At 36.3% G+C, this 17,085-nt stretch overlaps 2 protein-coding genes across 2 annotated transcripts; both read right to left on the reverse strand.

The window, feature by feature from the left end:
- Nucleotides 1-835: 835 nt before the first annotated feature.
- LOC137746667 (probable esterase KAI2) lies at nucleotides 836-3,499 on the reverse strand. The gene is made up of 2 exons (XM_068486667.1): nucleotides 3,117-3,499; nucleotides 836-1,280 (listed from the first exon to the last, which is right to left on the reverse strand). Exons 1-2 carry the CDS (start codon nucleotides 3,482-3,484, stop codon nucleotides 836-838), a joined length of 813 nt encoding a protein of 270 aa, XP_068342768.1. The 5' UTR covers nucleotides 3,485-3,499.
- Nucleotides 3,500-11,990: 8,491 nt separating this feature from the next.
- On the reverse strand, nucleotides 11,991-15,973 carry LOC137747267 (probable protein phosphatase 2C 78). The gene is made up of 4 exons (XM_068487344.1): nucleotides 15,508-15,973; nucleotides 14,744-15,111; nucleotides 12,634-12,870; nucleotides 11,991-12,539 (listed from the first exon to the last, which is right to left on the reverse strand). Exons 1-4 carry the CDS (start codon nucleotides 15,767-15,769, stop codon nucleotides 12,270-12,272), a joined length of 1,137 nt encoding a protein of 378 aa, XP_068343445.1. The 5' UTR covers nucleotides 15,770-15,973; the 3' UTR covers nucleotides 11,991-12,269.
- Nucleotides 15,974-17,085: the final 1,112 nt, after the last annotated feature.

Consider the following 17,085-nt stretch of genomic DNA (forward strand, 5'->3'; position numbering starts at 1 on the left):
GTCTAGCTGGAATATACCGTTACCTGATGACTTGAACTATGCTCTAATTCTAAAGGATTAGCATCAAACATGTATACTGTTACCGTGACGCCTAGTCTAATAATTTAATATCATATGTAAGTTTTTTTTCCTAGAACATTACATTATTAGATTAGGACACTATATGACGGTAAACCTATTACATGTAGTTGGTTCCCGAAATGTGCATGTTTTGAGTAAAATGAATATGAACATCCGTAGTCGTCAAAGGAAGGACGAAATTTTTGTGGACACCTCTTGTGGACACACATGTTCACGCCATGCAACTGCTCTCATGACTCATTTTTCGCTCGCTAAGTTTCCAAAAGATATACCTTTAACTATATACATACATACATATATACATACATACATATATATATATACATATATATATATATATATATATATATATATATATAAAACATGCATCGGTCCTTGGGAGCAAGCTTTTCATGCTTCCATAGTACAAACAAAGTGGGAGACGTGGAACATTAATTTCCATTCCTTCCTATGACGTTATTTGTTATTTTCGGGTTCGATCGCATTACACATTATCCACTTGACTCCAATAACAAAGACAACGAATTTTCTTACGTGTAACAAGTTCATTGAAACTCAACTATATTTAATCAATAATAAAGCACTATATTTAATCAATAATAAAGCTTGTTTATTCTGCTCAACATAATATTACATTTTCAAACCAAAACATCAAGTTGCACTCCACCGAAGACCTAAACCTTAATTAATCATCCCCTACATATTAGTTAACTTTAATTACTATAATTAACACTTTGAAACAAAATTAATACAATTACGCCGCGATATCATATCTAATGTGCTTGAGCAGCACTGGATTCACGATATCCGGCGAGCTTAACTGTGGGAGATAACCGTCTGAAGACATGACCTCAACGATCGACTTGCCACCGAGATTCTGGTGCAAATACTCGGTCACAACCATGGGGACAGCAAGGTCTTTTACAGTCTGTAAAATGTGACATGGCACCGTGATTAACCTAAGTATTTGTCTAATGTCGCTTTGGAATATGGTTTGTGCCACGCTGAGGGAAATGTCCGGTCGCATGTTGAATAGGGTCCGGCTAAACTCCTGGATCGCCACTGAGTCCATGTCGCCGCCCACCACCAGCGATGCGAACCCGGAGCACCATGCCTTGTAGTTGGACTGGATCGCCTCGAATAGTTGCTCCACATCTTCTTGCTCGAATCCTCCGTAGTAGTCCACGTCGTTGAGAAACCTATAAAAATGTTTCATTTTAATTGGTCGAATTGTTAATAGTGTTTAGGAAGTGTAATTAAATAACCTAAAATGGATTGAGAAAGATTGGAGAGTCAACATACTAGTCAAAAGGTAATTTTCGAAGATTTAATTAGTTAATTAGATGGATGGATCCACTTTGACAAACATGTACTAATTTAACAAAAAAAATTACCACATAAAAAGCTCACGAAAAAGGTAAAACTGGAGAAAAATAGTAACAGTTGACTTAATTAGTTAATCAAATTGATGGTTCGAATAAAATTTCAAAATAATCGGTCTCTACTTTGTTGGATCACAAAAATGAAAACTAATATCTTATTGGAAAGGTAAATTTGGGACGATAAAATAATGGGGTTTCTCCTTCATTGAGAATTCCTTACCTTTACATCCTCACACGTCTCCTCACCTATGGCGACTTTTCAGGACAAACACGTGCACAACACGAATAGGGTGACGTGAAACACATGACGCGGACAACATAAATTGGTGACGTGGAGCATGTGTGGTTATTAAGTTTCATTGATATGGACTCTTTATTTTCATATGGTCACATGTCCCCTCACGTATGAGAAATTTTCCAATCAAACATGTAGACAACATTTATTGGGTGTCGTGGAGTACGTGAACCCTTTGAGCTTTGCAAGTTGGTCAACCTGCTTTGATTCAAGAAAGTTGAGGTTACACTTGTCCTTGCAAGGTTGTAGGACTTTTTAACTTCATATCTCACAATTAATTCCTAATTAATGTTGAGAGTGAGTCTCACATTGATGAGATGAGGTACCTTGCATGTGCTTATAAGCAAGTTTAGCTACTCCTCATATTGCTAATTGGAATTATGGTAGAACCTCAACTTTCTTCATGGTATCAAAATAGGTTGTCCCACGTGTGAAGCCCAACAACCACACATACTCCATGTCACCTGAGTTGTGTTGTCCACCTTGCATGTGTTTATAAGTAAGTTGGGCTCGTCCTCATATTGCTAATTGGTTTTATGGTGGAACCTCAACTTTCTTTAATTAACAGGATCATTTTGGTTCTAGTCCCTAATAAACTTAATTGTTCGATTGAAACCTTGTTTGTTTAAATATTTTGATCGAGGTCTTTAACCTCATTTAAGAGATTTAACTCATGCATTTATGCATTTAATGTCCCACAAATTATGAAATTTAAAAAAATTTAAATAATTTTTTTAAATTTTAACAAAAAAGAAAAAAAATATTTTAAAAGTATAATAAATACTTAAAAATTAATTTTAGAGTAATCTTGTTCTTCACAAAAATTATAGCAATATATAAATATATATATATAATAATGTACCAACATAATTTTTAACATATTTTAAAAAAAATAACTATTGATATATTTTAAAACATAAAATAAATACATATAATTAGCATGGTACATTTAGCAAAATTAAAAATAAGTACAAATAATTTTTTTTTAAAAATGAGTACAAATACAAATAACAGTTTAAAAAATATAGATACAAAAAAGAATTAATATATGAGTACAAATTAAAATTGAAAAGAAAATTAGCACAAATTAAAAAAAGATTACAAAATAAAAATAAGTACAAACTAAAAATAAAAATACACTATAAGAAATTTAATAATAAACATAAATATATCAAATGCAACATTTCTAACACTATATAAATATATTTAGAAATAAAAAAATATTTTATTATTAAAATAATTAATTACGTTTATCAAAATTGAAAAAGAATAAGATTTAATCTGAAATAGGAAAAATTGAGATAAGAATCTAATTTTTCTTAATTAAATAGATTAATTGGACGACGATGGAATTTTACCTGGGAGAGGCGGCGATCATGATGAGCTTGGTGAAGAGGTCGGGACGGGTGACAGCGGCGATGGCGCCGATCATGGCGGAGATGGAGTGGCCGACGAAGATGCATGACTGGACGTGGAGCTCCTCGAGAATGGCGAGGAGGTCGTAGGCGTAGCCTTCGATGGTGGAGTAGCGCTCGAAGTCGAAGTATTCAGGGTTAGTGGTTCCGGCGCCCATGTTGTCGTACAAAATGACGCGGTAGTCGTCGACGAGGTGGGGAACGAGGTGTTTCCAGACCGACTGATCGGTGCCGAAGCCGTGGGCCAGGACTAGGACTTGCTGACCCGACCCTACGACCCGCACGTTGTGAGCTTCTTCCACTATTCCCATTGTTGCTCTCTCTCTCTCTCTTTCTCTTCTTTTCTCCGTTGTTTGTTGGTTTGGTTGACACGTAATAACTGGCACCGTATCTATATATAAGAATCGTGGTGATAAGATCAGTTGGGAGAGTTTGGGGGGGGGGGGGGGGGGGGGGGGGGTGGAGAACTGGTCAGCTAGTGCTGGTGTACTGGAGCTTTCTGTATGTTCCATTGACTGTTTTGACAGTAAACAATTTTATGGAGTTATATTCAAATGACCATCGATTTAGGACAAATATAAGAAAGCTAGTTTTGTATTTTTAAGAACGATAGTTGTAGCCTAGGAGAATTGACATGAAACAAGGACGTCAAGGTAGTGGCGTTTTAATCTTTTCTTGCGACGTCAAGTTAAAACACTTGAATTTATGGCGTTTTAATTTTTTCATAGCTGTACAAATTGCTTATGCCCTTCTCCCGTTGAAAAGGCAGATGCTTTTGTTTCCTAAAACAAATTTGTTACCAAAAAATAATATGTAAAAAGGTTAAAAGCATATAATCCATGTTATAAGGTTGACAAACAACGAATTTAGTGTTCCTAATTCATATAAGCCTCCCTTCTACCACAGACATACTTTTTTTTAATTGACCACATAGTCATAGACTCATACTTGAGGATAGAGTTTTAAAGTCAAAATCTTAGGTTCGTCTTTCTTAAATGAAAAAAAAAAATACAAATTGATTAATATGTTGAAATAAAAATGTGATTGAAAGCATGAAGATGCTGAGCTTTGTTGATTCATAGGCAGATGTATCACTTAAATATCGATTTATGACCATTTTAGTTGTATAACTAAGTTGAGCTACGAGACTAGTCATAACTAGATATTGGATTATCAAACTCACTATAAATATGTTGTGCTTGCCACTCGAGTTAGACCGGAGACCTCATCTAGTAAAGTAGAGAACAACAACCGCTAAATTCAAAGATGGTTTGCTGCCGTTATATGTATCAATTAAGCTTTTCAGAGTAGTTTAGGTCAGTTTAATTATTGTATAGAAGAATCATGCACCGTATAATCCGTACAACATATTGTTTTAGTAGTGTGAGATGTGAGCTATATCAATTAATTGTGAGTTATATCTTTTTGTTGGCATGTCTTGATGGTCATTTATTGTATGGTGAAGTCAACAATTTAAATCACTATCATAGAACTCAAATTTAAAACTCGCTGTAAAAGATTCTTTATTCTTATAAAATTAGCACAAAATTCAATTTTCAGGTCCGCTGTGAAACAATAATTGTACATTTTGGGTATACATCCTTTCGTGTTAAAGTTCATATTAATACATTCAATATTATTTACCCTAAAAGGTGGAGAGTGAGCTAAACTTCTGTTGACCCTAAAAACTATTTAGCCTACGTGGTGCTTAAACCGAATAGCTAATAAGCTAACTACGTCATTCAGTTGAATGTAGGGCATGCCAACTCATTGGCAACCAGGAAGTGAATGAATGTTGTTGTGGTGTTGGGTATGCTAATGACTTCAAATCTTGCGACTACGGCCGAACAAGGAACACATCTCGGCCTTCCAGTTTTAGAGCCTAAAGACAAGGCTATTAGTTGCTAAGAAGTCCAATATAAATATTTGGCTTTTAGTATGCCAAATGTCGTAACCTGGTAACACCTCACTCCCTATGAAGCTAATGAAGTGACCTCTTCCAACAAGGATTCGGATATTCCTTATTGACCGAGACATGGATAGATAACTAGTCAGTCTCAAAGCAATGTTGTTTATCCAAACAAAGATGTGTTAACAAAAAAAAAGGTAAAATAAAAATCTTAAGATATTTGAGAGGTTTCGAGTAGAGCGAGAGTTGAGAGGTTTCGCATAAAGTGAGAGTTTACACAGGGCAGATTTGTGTGTTGATTTGAAGGGGGCTTTGAATGATGCACTACCATCTCTTTTTATAGTAGTAAATCCCACATGGCCGAAGTATAATACCAATCAAACTATAATTCTTCGATTTATTTTAAGTGGGCTTCAGCTAATTCTAGTGTATGTAGGACTTTGAATCCAGCTCTATTATCCTCCAAATTCAATCCTTGATCCTCAGCATATGCTCCTTGATTCGATGCATCACCGATATTTGAGGACTCCTTGTTGTATCAGGAGTCGGACGAAATCCTATCCAAGTAAACCAATTCCTGGTAGGACTCAGCCGACCCTCATTGGGCTGGACTTCCCTTGAAAAAATCCCAAGGCAGCCTAGGCTTTTCCTCTGGGATGAGCCCATGATCGTTCTCAGCCTAAAACTATTAATTTGGGTCCAAACAACTTCATAGGTTAGCCTAATAAGTTGGTTCGAATTTTCCTTCGCCGAAAATCGAACCTAAAGCCTCACACTTATAAGTGAAGAAAATACCATGCCATAGCTATTTTTAGAAATAGAAAATTTAGAATTTGGATCTCAAATAATCAACAATTATTAGTTGTTATATTTTGGCAACTGGAGACCTCAACTCAAAGTAAAAGAATTTTGGCCCCCAATAACTAATAGTACATGTTGCAAGTGCAGCAAACGTTAAGTTTTTCTTTTAATAAACGATATTATCTATATTAAGGGTGGAGGAGTAGGCTAAGCCTTATAATGGGTTAGCAAAAATGTGGTTCAAATTCGCCTTTAGCGAGAATCGAACCTAAAGTCTCTCACTTATAAGAAAAGAAGAATACCACTAAATTATAATACTAAGTGACAACATACATGAAATTAAAGAGTGGAGAAAACTACAAGTCCAAAGAGAGACTAAGAAAATTGTATTTGTTTAATACTACGCAATTATTGATGCAAGTTTTGGTGATCCTTATTGGGTAGTGTACATTTCGTTTTATGGGAGAAAAATGGGAATTGCAGGTGTAGCAAACGAATTATGTGGTACGTGGTAGCTTTAGTTCTGGCAAACTAGTTGCTACAGCTACATTGATTGCATATCTTTTTTTTTTTTTTTTGGTCTTTTTTTCTCGAATCCTTATAGGTAATTAGATATTATATTCATAGAGTTGGTATAGTGGATCCTTCTATAATTTCATATGCTTCTGTTTTTTAAATAATCGTTATGTACAATTTACGTTGTTAGAATGTAACAGTGTGACCTAAAATCAAGGTTCTAAAAGACGCTAATCACTAATTGGACGGCAAGTTGGGGCCTAACCTACCTAAGCGCCTAGGCAGATTAGGCGGATTTAAGTAAGTCTATTATATTTTTGTGTAAATACTTAAAATATATAAAATTTCATCATAAACTACATATATATTATGAAGTATTGGAACATAATGAAAATATGGGAAGAAGTATATAATATGTGTTCATTTAAGTATTCAACAAGCCTTTACAATTTATTGAAGAAAAAATAAAATGCAAAATGAAAGTTATCTCTTTTCTGTCTAAGTGAGTCGTAACCTAGTCGAGTGCCTAGGCGGGTCTAGGCGATCTAGGTGGGCGCCTTAGCAGGTCTAGGCACCCTTTCTTAATTTTCAAATGCCTAGGAATCAATCAGGGCGGTGGCCAGCTGCCCAGCTCCTAGGCAGGGCCTAGGTGGCGCTAGGCAGAGATTTTTAGAACTGTGTCTAAAATACATATTCAATCAATTTGATCCCATTATTGAGCTTTTACGGAAGTCTATTGATAGGATCATATTTATGCGACTTAGTTTGCTTGTTTTCATGCATTTATGTTATTAATTCTTAGTTATTTTAATTCTTCAAGCTTCTTTTGTGTGTTTTCAGGATCATAAGACGTATTTGACGAAAGGATGCATTTTGGAGCCTTTTGGGGCCTTTTGGAGCACTTTTGGGCTAAGGATGGATAGCTTATGCTTGGAGCCAAAGTGTTGGACGAAATTGAAGGCCTTGTATGCACTTTAGGACACAAAACAAAGGGCCTAGCCCATTCCACAACCTTGCCGTGCATTCCCCTTGCATTTCCAGCTTTCCCACTTCATCATTCAACCACATGCTCTCCCATTCATGCACCCTTTAATCATTCACTCCCTAGCTGTTTTTCCATTCATTCCCTTCATTATTTCAGCCACCAATCACCCTAACTGTCACTCACATGCTTTCCCATTCTATAATTCACCCACATGATCTCCATCACTCCATAACCTTGCCGTGCATTCCCCTTTGCATTTCCAGCTTTCCCACTTCATCATTGCAGCCACCAATCACCCTAGCTGTCACTCACATGCTTTCCCATTCTATAATTCACCCACATGCTCTCCCATTTCTATATAAAGACACACATTCATCAAAGAGAAGGCATTCAGCCGCAAGCACCACTCCAACCAAAACCATTTCTCTGCCGTGCCTTCCCCATCAATCCCATCACCCATTCACCCTAATCCGCAGCCATCTCCACCATTCCATACACTTTCCACACCTCCATACACCTTCCCACTACCCTACCATCACACATCCATTCCTCCATACAAATACCACCCCAAAACCTATCCTTAGACCTTGTGCCGCAACAAAGAGGAGGAGAAGAGGGCCTAAACGTTCATACAATTCAAGTTTGAGTTGTTGGAATTTTTAGGTGTTTCCTTTCCTTGATTTCAATGGTTAAATTTACTTATCTTTGTCTTGTATGTATGAAGAAATAAACCCCCCCTTGGCTAGGGGGGGATTCGAAATACATGTTTATGCTTGCGATATGATTTGATTACTTCTAATTGTGTTTCATAAGTTGTGAATTCAATTTACTCATCTATGTGAATTACATTGATTTGTGTGTGTTGGTTGAGAGTGCACGCTTAATTATCATGCATAAATTGGATGCTAGGATATAAGGAAATTTCACCTAATCGTTATGGAATTATATTCACAAGTAGTAAAGGTTGATGAACTCAATCGCGTTAAGTAAATTCTTGGCATAAGTTTCATGCAATCATAGTAACAAGTGCTTCGTCAATGCTTATGGTTTTCATAGAACCTAATGATTCTTGCTTGTATCTCTATTATGCAATCATGTAGGGGACTTGTGGGGAATGTTTTGGGTTGTCGTATGCAATCATCCAATTCAATAACGTTAGGAAAATCTGAGGGTTAATTAGTGCAATTCACGGTTAATCTGGGGCGTTGAGAATTCATGGTTTATTGAAAAGCAATTGGAAATCGTTTTATATGCAAGTATAACATGTGTGGAGATGAACCCCTTAGCTAGCTTCCCATCCATTCAATTCTATCACAATTTGTCTTACAATCTGTTTTCTTTACAATCTGTCCATTTAATTTAATTTCGTCCAAACATAATTCCCCCATATTTTGTTAAGTCTTAGTCATTCGAATTTGTTTTATTTTGTGTTCTTAAGCATTTGGAGTCATAAACACTTTCAAATTCGTCCAAATTAAGTTCTAGTGTCTGTTTGAGTCAATTTGATTGTTTTAAGCAGTTTTGAGTGTTTCAAAGCTGTTCTGAGTCATAGTAGTCTTGTTAAGAGTCTTTAAGTTTAGTTTTTATGTTTTTGAGTCAATTCAAATTAGATTAGCACCCCTAGTTAATCCCCGGTTAGAACGATCTCTACTTACATCATTACTACAATTGTCACAAATAGGGTTTAATTTGTGTGTCACATTCGTAACGCATCATCTATGTTCTAACATAAAAGTAATTAATTGAAGAATAGTACAATTCTCTAATTGGCAACATAACTAGTAGTCCAAATTCGTATAAGCGCTGCACTTACAAGGTCTCTTATCTTCCTAGCATGAAATTGATACTCTCGACACGTACACTTAACACGTGAACAACACTTATGTAGTTTGGGTACGACATCCGACTTTTAATCATAAAAAAGTTAAAATTTTACCGAAAAACTAATTGACAATAAAAATAAAAATAAATAAATAACCTATTGTAAACATGTACAAAATTCCCCATTTTTGGACATGAGGTTGATGCTCTCAACAAAACCAAAAACCCTAGATATATACTATATAGTATATGATGCCACTTATAGCATGTCAAATTTGTGTCAACTTTTTGTTTGTTTTGTTGGGGCCTGTAGTAAGTAGTGCGACGGTGTCTTGTATTTTCCTAAAAACTTTGACAACGGTGAACTAGTGGTTCACATGAAATACCTGTTAGAATTCTTCTGTCCCACATCGGCCAGAAGGCTTGAGAACAAACAATTTAAATAGAATTATCCCACTCTAATTATCACCGATGCCTTTTAGATTAAAACCCCACACCTGACAGATTGAGTATGTGGTTAAATGGGGACAATATCGGTGTTGTTGAAGTGGCCCTCGGCCCGTCTACCAAAATTTAACATGGTATCAGAGCCAGGGGACGAGCCCGTATATCCACGTGAACGGATGGGTCTCCTTTGACCCCGCATGAATGGGTGAGCCCCGACTTGGCTCCACATAGGCCAAGAGATGCCACGTGAACTGGTGGGTCCCCATTGGCCCTACATGAACAGATGAGCCCCGGCTTGGCTCCACGTGGTTGCCGATGTTTGGAACTCCACGTGTGACCCATAAAATGAGGTCTCACGTGTGGTTGCCGATGTTTAGAACTCCACGTGTGACCTATAAAATGGGGTCTCATGTGCAGAGGAGTGTTAGAATTCCTCTGTCTCACATGAGAACAAGCAATTTAAATAGAATTACCCCACTCTAACTATCACCGAGGCCTTTTGAATTAAAACCCCACACCTGACGGATTGAGCAGGTTGTTAAGTGAAGACAATATCGATGTTGTTGGAATGGACCCTCGGCCCGTCTACCTAAAATTTAAAAATACCTGCCACATTGGCACCACATACGAAAAAGGAAGCACTCGTGACAAGATCAGCAGACAAGCATTTACCAAATTAGTACCACTTCTCTTGTATTGGAAAAGCTTTCATTACCCACCATAGATTTTTGGGAGTTTTAACAAAAAACTCACGGTACTGTTCACTTTAACGAAAAACCACATTTTTACACTAAAAAGTCAATCCTGGTACTATTCACTTTACACTTTATTTTGTCCTTATCATTAAAATCCAAAGTTTTCAAGCCCTTTTACTTAGTTTTCCTTAGATTTTTCAACTGCTAGATATTTAAGCTGTACTTATAATGTACAAAATATAATATATTTTTTTTGTGTTCTTTTATGTATTTTATGACACTAGAAGTATACATGCCTGAATAGCGGGTACATGAAAAAAATTCTCATTACTTACGTAGTCGTATCACTAAACAAGTTAAAAGTTAGTAGGTCAATCATGCAATGAAAGAAATTTCCATGCATTTGAATTCTACGACATATTATTACTAGGCCCGGCCCAGGCCTAGTGCAGGCAGGGCTACCGTCTGGGGCCTAAAAAAATTGGGGGCACCAAAATTATTAGGGTGGTATATTTACATATGTTTTTATAAGAGTATAAATTTATAAAACTTGGTTTAGTGATAAAGAAATTTAACTAGAACTTGTGGTTTTGTTGTTTAAAATTAATGAGGAGGTCTTAGGTTTAAAACACCATGTGTGCATATTTACATTCCAATTTTTACAAATTTCTTTTTCATAACAGTATAAATTTATAAAAATTGGCTAGATGATCAAGAAGTTTAATTAGAAGCTATTGTTTTTGTTGTTTAAAATTACTGAGAGGTCCTAAGTTCGAAATGCTATGTGCATGTTTATTGTTTTCAATTTTTACAAATTTTTGTTTGGTTGTTAATTTATTTACTAGCTAGTAGCTATGAGGGTTGCTATTTTTAAATATTCGTTCCAATTCAAGTCTAATCTTCAACAAAGAGTAACGCGTAGACTAAATTTTTAGACCAAAATTGAAAATAATATTACGTGTCATCAAAAGGTTTAATTTAGTGTTCATTCATTACTTATACATATCCTTAAAGACTCGAAAACATTATTATTTTTTTACGAGATTAGTAGATAAGAAAAAATACCTCACGATTTATACAAAAACATTTTAAAAGTTCAGATGGAAAACAAAATTCATAATCTATCTACTTGTAAGTTCAAAGTTTTTTTGTTTCTTTCTCTCGATACAAAGTAAATTAGTTATTCTGTATTTCTAAATTATTGAGTTTGAATGTTTTTCTCAATATAATCTTATCGATATCGGTCTTATATGTGAAAACAAATAATATTTTTTATATGAAGTGAGAGTACATTTTTTAGCGCGCCCCAGACCTCAAAATTTTTTGAACCGGCCCTGATTATTACAAGTCAATTACTCAATGCGATGTGTGATGTGAGACTGCAAAGTGCATGAATGTAGCGTTAAATGATGAGATAGCAGTATACAAATGTGCATGGCTTCACGAAAATATCGAAACACTCAAGAATGAGTGATTGGCTTTGAGTAAGGAAGTTACTTCCGCACATTTATTTCTCTCATCTGCACGGTACGGTTTAATTCTTGCTTTTAAATTGAACAAAAGAATAAATAATCGATCGGACGAAGTAAACACATGCAAAAGAAGACCAGCGACTGAGCGAGTATTTACACAGCGAGTGACTGTGAGTTGCAGTTCAAGATAAATATAAACTTATATAATAAATCCCAGTAATATACACAATGTGGAAAATCAGAACAAATTATACACCGACGAGCGAGAGAGCTGAAAATGAAGTCAAAGCTCAACGCCGAGAAATCAACAGCACCTTCAATCTTGCCATCAAACAATGTACAAGCCATCATCTTTCCTGTAAAATCTAGCAGCCGGATGCATCTACGTATAAATTTTATCATTCTACTTACACAACAGATGCATATTTTTTTTCCGCCACCGATTTTTTCTCATGGGAAGGTGTGGAGTGATCCGTCTGCTGCTTCCTCGTTCATAGAGAATATATCGACAGGGACACTAGTGCAGTTAAAGAAGCTCTGGTCCTTCACACCAGTATTTGGGGAAACTTGTGAATGATCTAGGAATATCACGATTACAGTGATATCGTCGTGGAAATGGCGCCTTACCCCCCTTTCAATTCTTTTTATGTCGTCATATCTCAATTCTCTTTTCCTTGCAGCCTCGTCGATGGCAGCTCTTACCAATCGCTTTGCTATTCCCTGTAATTAAATTATCAGCAACTCTTAAGTTCTCAACATATAATTTCTATAAAACAGAAAACTACCACAGAAACGAACTTTGTTGGGGCCTTACAGCTCTTGGATTTTTGGAGACAATTTTCACGGCTGTTTCATCACTTAAATGCTCCCAGAGACCATCTGTTGCAAATATCAAAAACATGTCCTGTGGTTGTAACTTTCGAACTACTATCGACGGTTCTGCTGTCATTACAGGCTTCTTTAAAGGAATGGGCATACCGATCTGGTGGAAGAGAGGATATCTGTTAAACTCAGGTTTCTTCAAGTAGACATCACCGATTGACCTTGAGACCTACAAAGGGGAGGTTTCTTCAGACAATAAGCATAAGAAAGTACCAGCGAGATAAAGAAACAACGCACAAGAATATTACATTCACTTTCACAGGAGATTTAGGATTTATAAAGTTGACTATCACCAAACGGAACTTTCATCATAAGGCCGCTGGAGTATTTTTTTTGCTTTATGTGTGTGTCTGTAATGAGCATGAAACCTGTCATTTCTCTTAATTGCATATGAGAGTGGGGTTCAAAATGATCACATACAAAGAATATGCTCGACCGTGATTTTGACTGGTCACCATACAATACTTTTTAGGCTTTCATATGCATTTCATGAACCGTCATCCCATTTGCTTCAGATACTTTAGTTCTTAGCTGCCTAGAAAGTGGCTAAAGAGTAAAGAGGCAAAACCTGTGAAAATAGATGGATAGGGATAAACAACAAGAGAATACCATATCCAGAAAAAAGTGGACTTTTCCTTCATACTCGTCAGGAAAGAAAAGCTGTAAGATACGGTTCATGCAATGCACCTAATCAGAGCAGGACTTTCTAGGACTATGTTCATGCCCTCAAACAATATGCTGTAAGATGGCAATAATGAAAGGCATGAGACGATTAGCCGTTTGTATTACTATTACTGCAGGACAAAATAATATATTACAGGGAACCTCCCCTTCACAGGACTAGAAATACTAATATCGGAAATTCAAAAGTATAACCACACCACTTTCATTACACTCATACCACAAAGTTTCATAAGATTCTTTTAGTTACAGTAGGGGACAAGTTTCCCCAGATTCTTATGCATCACTGAAATCAAACCTCGGGTTTAGATTCCAAATAACTTACCATTTGAACTAAATTTTTTCAAACAACCCCCTAAGAAAAAAAAGAAATAAACTCTCTAGATATGTTAACCAATAGAACCATCCTTTTGCTATGACTTCCTTTTTACAATTTTATTTCAGGTCTTACAACAGATATTCAACGCATTCATCATATTACTCGATTGATTAACAGTTTAAGATCACTTCTATTTATAAATATATAAAGAAATAGAATATGATAGAAATGGTAATCATAAATTGATTTATTACCCCTTTTTTTTTCCTAAACGGAGCTTGAATACTTCATTTTATTGGCCTAACCAAGACAACCATAAATTATTCTAATTGATAACATTTAATCTATATACACTCCCAAAAAAAGGGATCCAATTGAACTTCACACTCCCAATTTTTGATAATTCAATCAATCTTTCTTGAAGAAAGTTGGGGTTCCACCGTAAAACCAATTGGAAAAATGGGGAGTAGCCCAATTACTTATAAGCACATGCAAGGTCCCTTCTTTTCCCTATCAAGTCTTGGATCATAACACGGATAATTATTTTCAAATGGATTGGGATCGGGGAGAATTTATGAAATGTAAAGTCAATATATCTATATGTATTAGAAAATCATATGAAAGGGATATTATTATTTTAGTTTGGATCTAAGAAATTCGATGAAACTAATTTAGTGTTGAAAGCCAAAGGAGAAAGAGAAAACAGAGCTAGTTGTGAACCAGAATAGTGATAAGACAGTTCAAGGGAGTAGTGAATCGGCCATTCCCATGCCCTTGTTGACAATCCTTTACTCCGGCGGCATCTAGGGTTCCTCGAACAATGTGATATCTCACATTGGGTAAATCCTTAACCCTTCCCCCTCTTACTAAGGGATTCATACTGTCAACACTACACTACAACGAAGTTAACTTGCATCAAACTCTAGTATTCCACTAGTCATTAAGGTTTGCTCCTAACATAAGTCAACAATAAATATGTTAACCAATACGAATAATGTTCAGCAAGATAATCCATGAACCAAACAAACCCGACATTTAGTACCTGAATAATGCCCTTAATTCGCCAAACTCCATGTGTATACACCACAATGTGCGCATCATCAGGGTGAAGATCCTTAACCTCCTTCCTCACTTCCTCCACTGAAACATTGTGATCCGTAGACAACCGCTCTGCGACCACGGCCTGCCCATCCGATGCTCTCCTGCCAAGAACTGCCCTCGAATCTCCGAGATTAGCCACATATAAAATACCATCTCCAATTGCACCAACCAGACAACACGATCCTACTGAAGCAATCTGCGGCCGCACCATCCATGACCGCTTAACCAACTCCAAGAACTCCTCCTCTGTTGCATCAAATGCCTTCCTTATCACATCCTCTGACAGTCCACCTTGTTCAGTTGCAAACTCTGAGGGAACAACAAACAACCTTAACTTCAAAGAAAAACACAATTCTTTTTTGTCTTTTTACTTTTTTGTTGAAAAAAAAATGTGAACTTTATCATAATAATCCAAAGGAAAAAAAAAAAAAAAACCCATCTGATTAATTGATCAGTAAAATTGAGTTAAAAGGAAAATAAATTAAGAACTATAAAATGGGATCTGAATTTCTTTAAAATTGTTTAGCTAGAAAAACCATAAAAAATCTGTAAGATCAATAAGTCAACTGGGATTCTTCCTGGTTTTAATACATATAATTGTTCTGCTAATTGGAATAAAATTATTGAAGAAAATAATTAGATAAAAACAGAAAAATATAGAGAAAAAAGAACATGAGCATTTCTGCAGAGGGGTATACTACTCACTGTGAAGGAAGGGGAAGAGGCGGTTAGTGATGAAGCGGGAAGCTTCAGGACCGCCATGGCCGTCATAGACTCCAACATACGTGGCGCAAGGAGATGTGAACACCTGTCCCTGATCCTCCAGAGCAGAATTAGCTTGAACCACTGCAATCGAATAGTCCCCAGAAGAGTGGGGCTTGAGGTCCATGTGCCAAAGCAGCCCATCGCCGCCGTCACCGCCACCAAAACACTTCTCCAACGGCCTCCGACACATCTCCAACATCATTGTCAACTTGGGTCCTCCGGTTTTACTTCGATTCCCACTTTGGTTAAGGGGAAAAACAGGAAAGGAAACACGTGAGTTTTGGTTTGGTTTGGTAGTTGGGCTGTTGGAATAAAAAGAGAGGGACGTGGGGATTCCGTGTTTAAAGGGTAAAATGGAGGAATTTTTCCGAGAAAAATACTTTGGGTGAGGGCGAAAGGCAAAGACTTTGATGTGTTTTAATATTTTAATTTGTGATTTAATTAAAAGAAATGGGGTTTTGGTTTTGGAATGTGGTTGCGAGGCGGACGGAGAAAACTTATCTAGTGCTTTGTAAGACGATAAAGAGAGAGAGGAATCATGTTCTTAATTATTTTTAAGAATTTGGAAAAACAAGAGTGTTATGATGCGTTTAGGAATATGGGTTAGGACTCACAACTCATGAAGTGGTGTAGACCCTTTGATTTTCCCAGGATTAAGTCTTTGGTTTTGCCATTTGACTAATCTTAGAAAAAGAAGTAGAAACCATTTGATTCTTGTTGTCGACATACAACAAGAAATACTTTTAAAATAACTGAAAGCGTTTTTATCAATAAAGATCCTAATCATGTTTGACAAAAAAATATTAGTGCTTTTTCATGGAGCACTTGAAAGTTCATAAAAAAATTTCAATGTGTTTTTAATATAAGTGTTTTTATTGAAAGTGAATATGAGCATAAGTGCTTTTTCAAGGGAAATAAAACATAGTTTCAAATGGGTCAAACATTACTATGTTTCGAGTTTTCGAGTAATATAAGAGAGAAGTAATTGATATCAAGGTCTCAAAGTGGGTGAATTGGAGGAAAAAAAAAAAAAAAAAAAAAACCCTAGCACAAATCTCTCTCGTCAATTTTGATTGCAGGTGTTTTAGGTTGTCTTTGGTAAGACCCGCTGTACTTATCGTTATGGCTAACTCTTCTCTAAGGGTGTTGTTGATCCTAAAAATTACTAAGATTACTTGATACGCAAACCAATAAACTAAAAGTTAACTACATCCTTCTTATGGTTGATACGAGTGTGCCAAGGTGAGTCGGGCGAGTAAGATGATGGTGGTGGTGGTGTCGAATTCCATACTTATCACAATCGATGGCCAATCCATAACAGTTTTAGTGTATCTAATACTCCACCGAATCGTGCTCAATTGTATAATCTCTCCACGGCCCTCTAGTTATAAAGACTCGACTGGGCTATTGTTGTCTTGGACTGGAGCACCGAGCACCTTAAACTTACCCAACCGATGTTGGGCAAAATACCAAGCCTTCTACTACAATTTACTTACCCTTGGCCCAAACTTGAATTTT

Source organism: Pyrus communis, chromosome 10 (assembly GCF_963583255.1).
Source record: "Pyrus communis chromosome 10, drPyrComm1.1, whole genome shotgun sequence".
In the NCBI taxonomy this organism is placed as follows: Eukaryota; Viridiplantae; Streptophyta; class Magnoliopsida; order Rosales; family Rosaceae; genus Pyrus; species Pyrus communis.

Coding starts and splice junctions, on each gene's coding strand:
- LOC137746667 (XM_068486667.1), bottom strand. CDS start 3,484: ATGGGAATAGTGGAAGAAGCTCACAACGTGCGGGTCGTAGGGTCGGGT. Junction 1,281..3,116: donor ATGATCGCCGCCTCTCCCAG/GTAAAATTCCAT, acceptor ACATTTTTATAG/GTTTCTCAACGACGTGGACT.
- LOC137747267 (XM_068487344.1), bottom strand. CDS start 15,769: ATGATGTTGGAGATGTGTCGGAGGCCGTTGGAGAAGTGTTTTGGTGGC. Junction 15,112..15,507: donor CCTCTTCCCCTTCCTTCACA/GTGAGTAGTATA, acceptor TTGTTCCCTCAG/AGTTTGCAACTGAACAAGGT. Junction 12,871..14,743: donor GAATTAAGGGCATTATTCAG/GTACTAAATGTC, acceptor TCCCCTTTGTAG/GTCTCAAGGTCAATCGGTGA.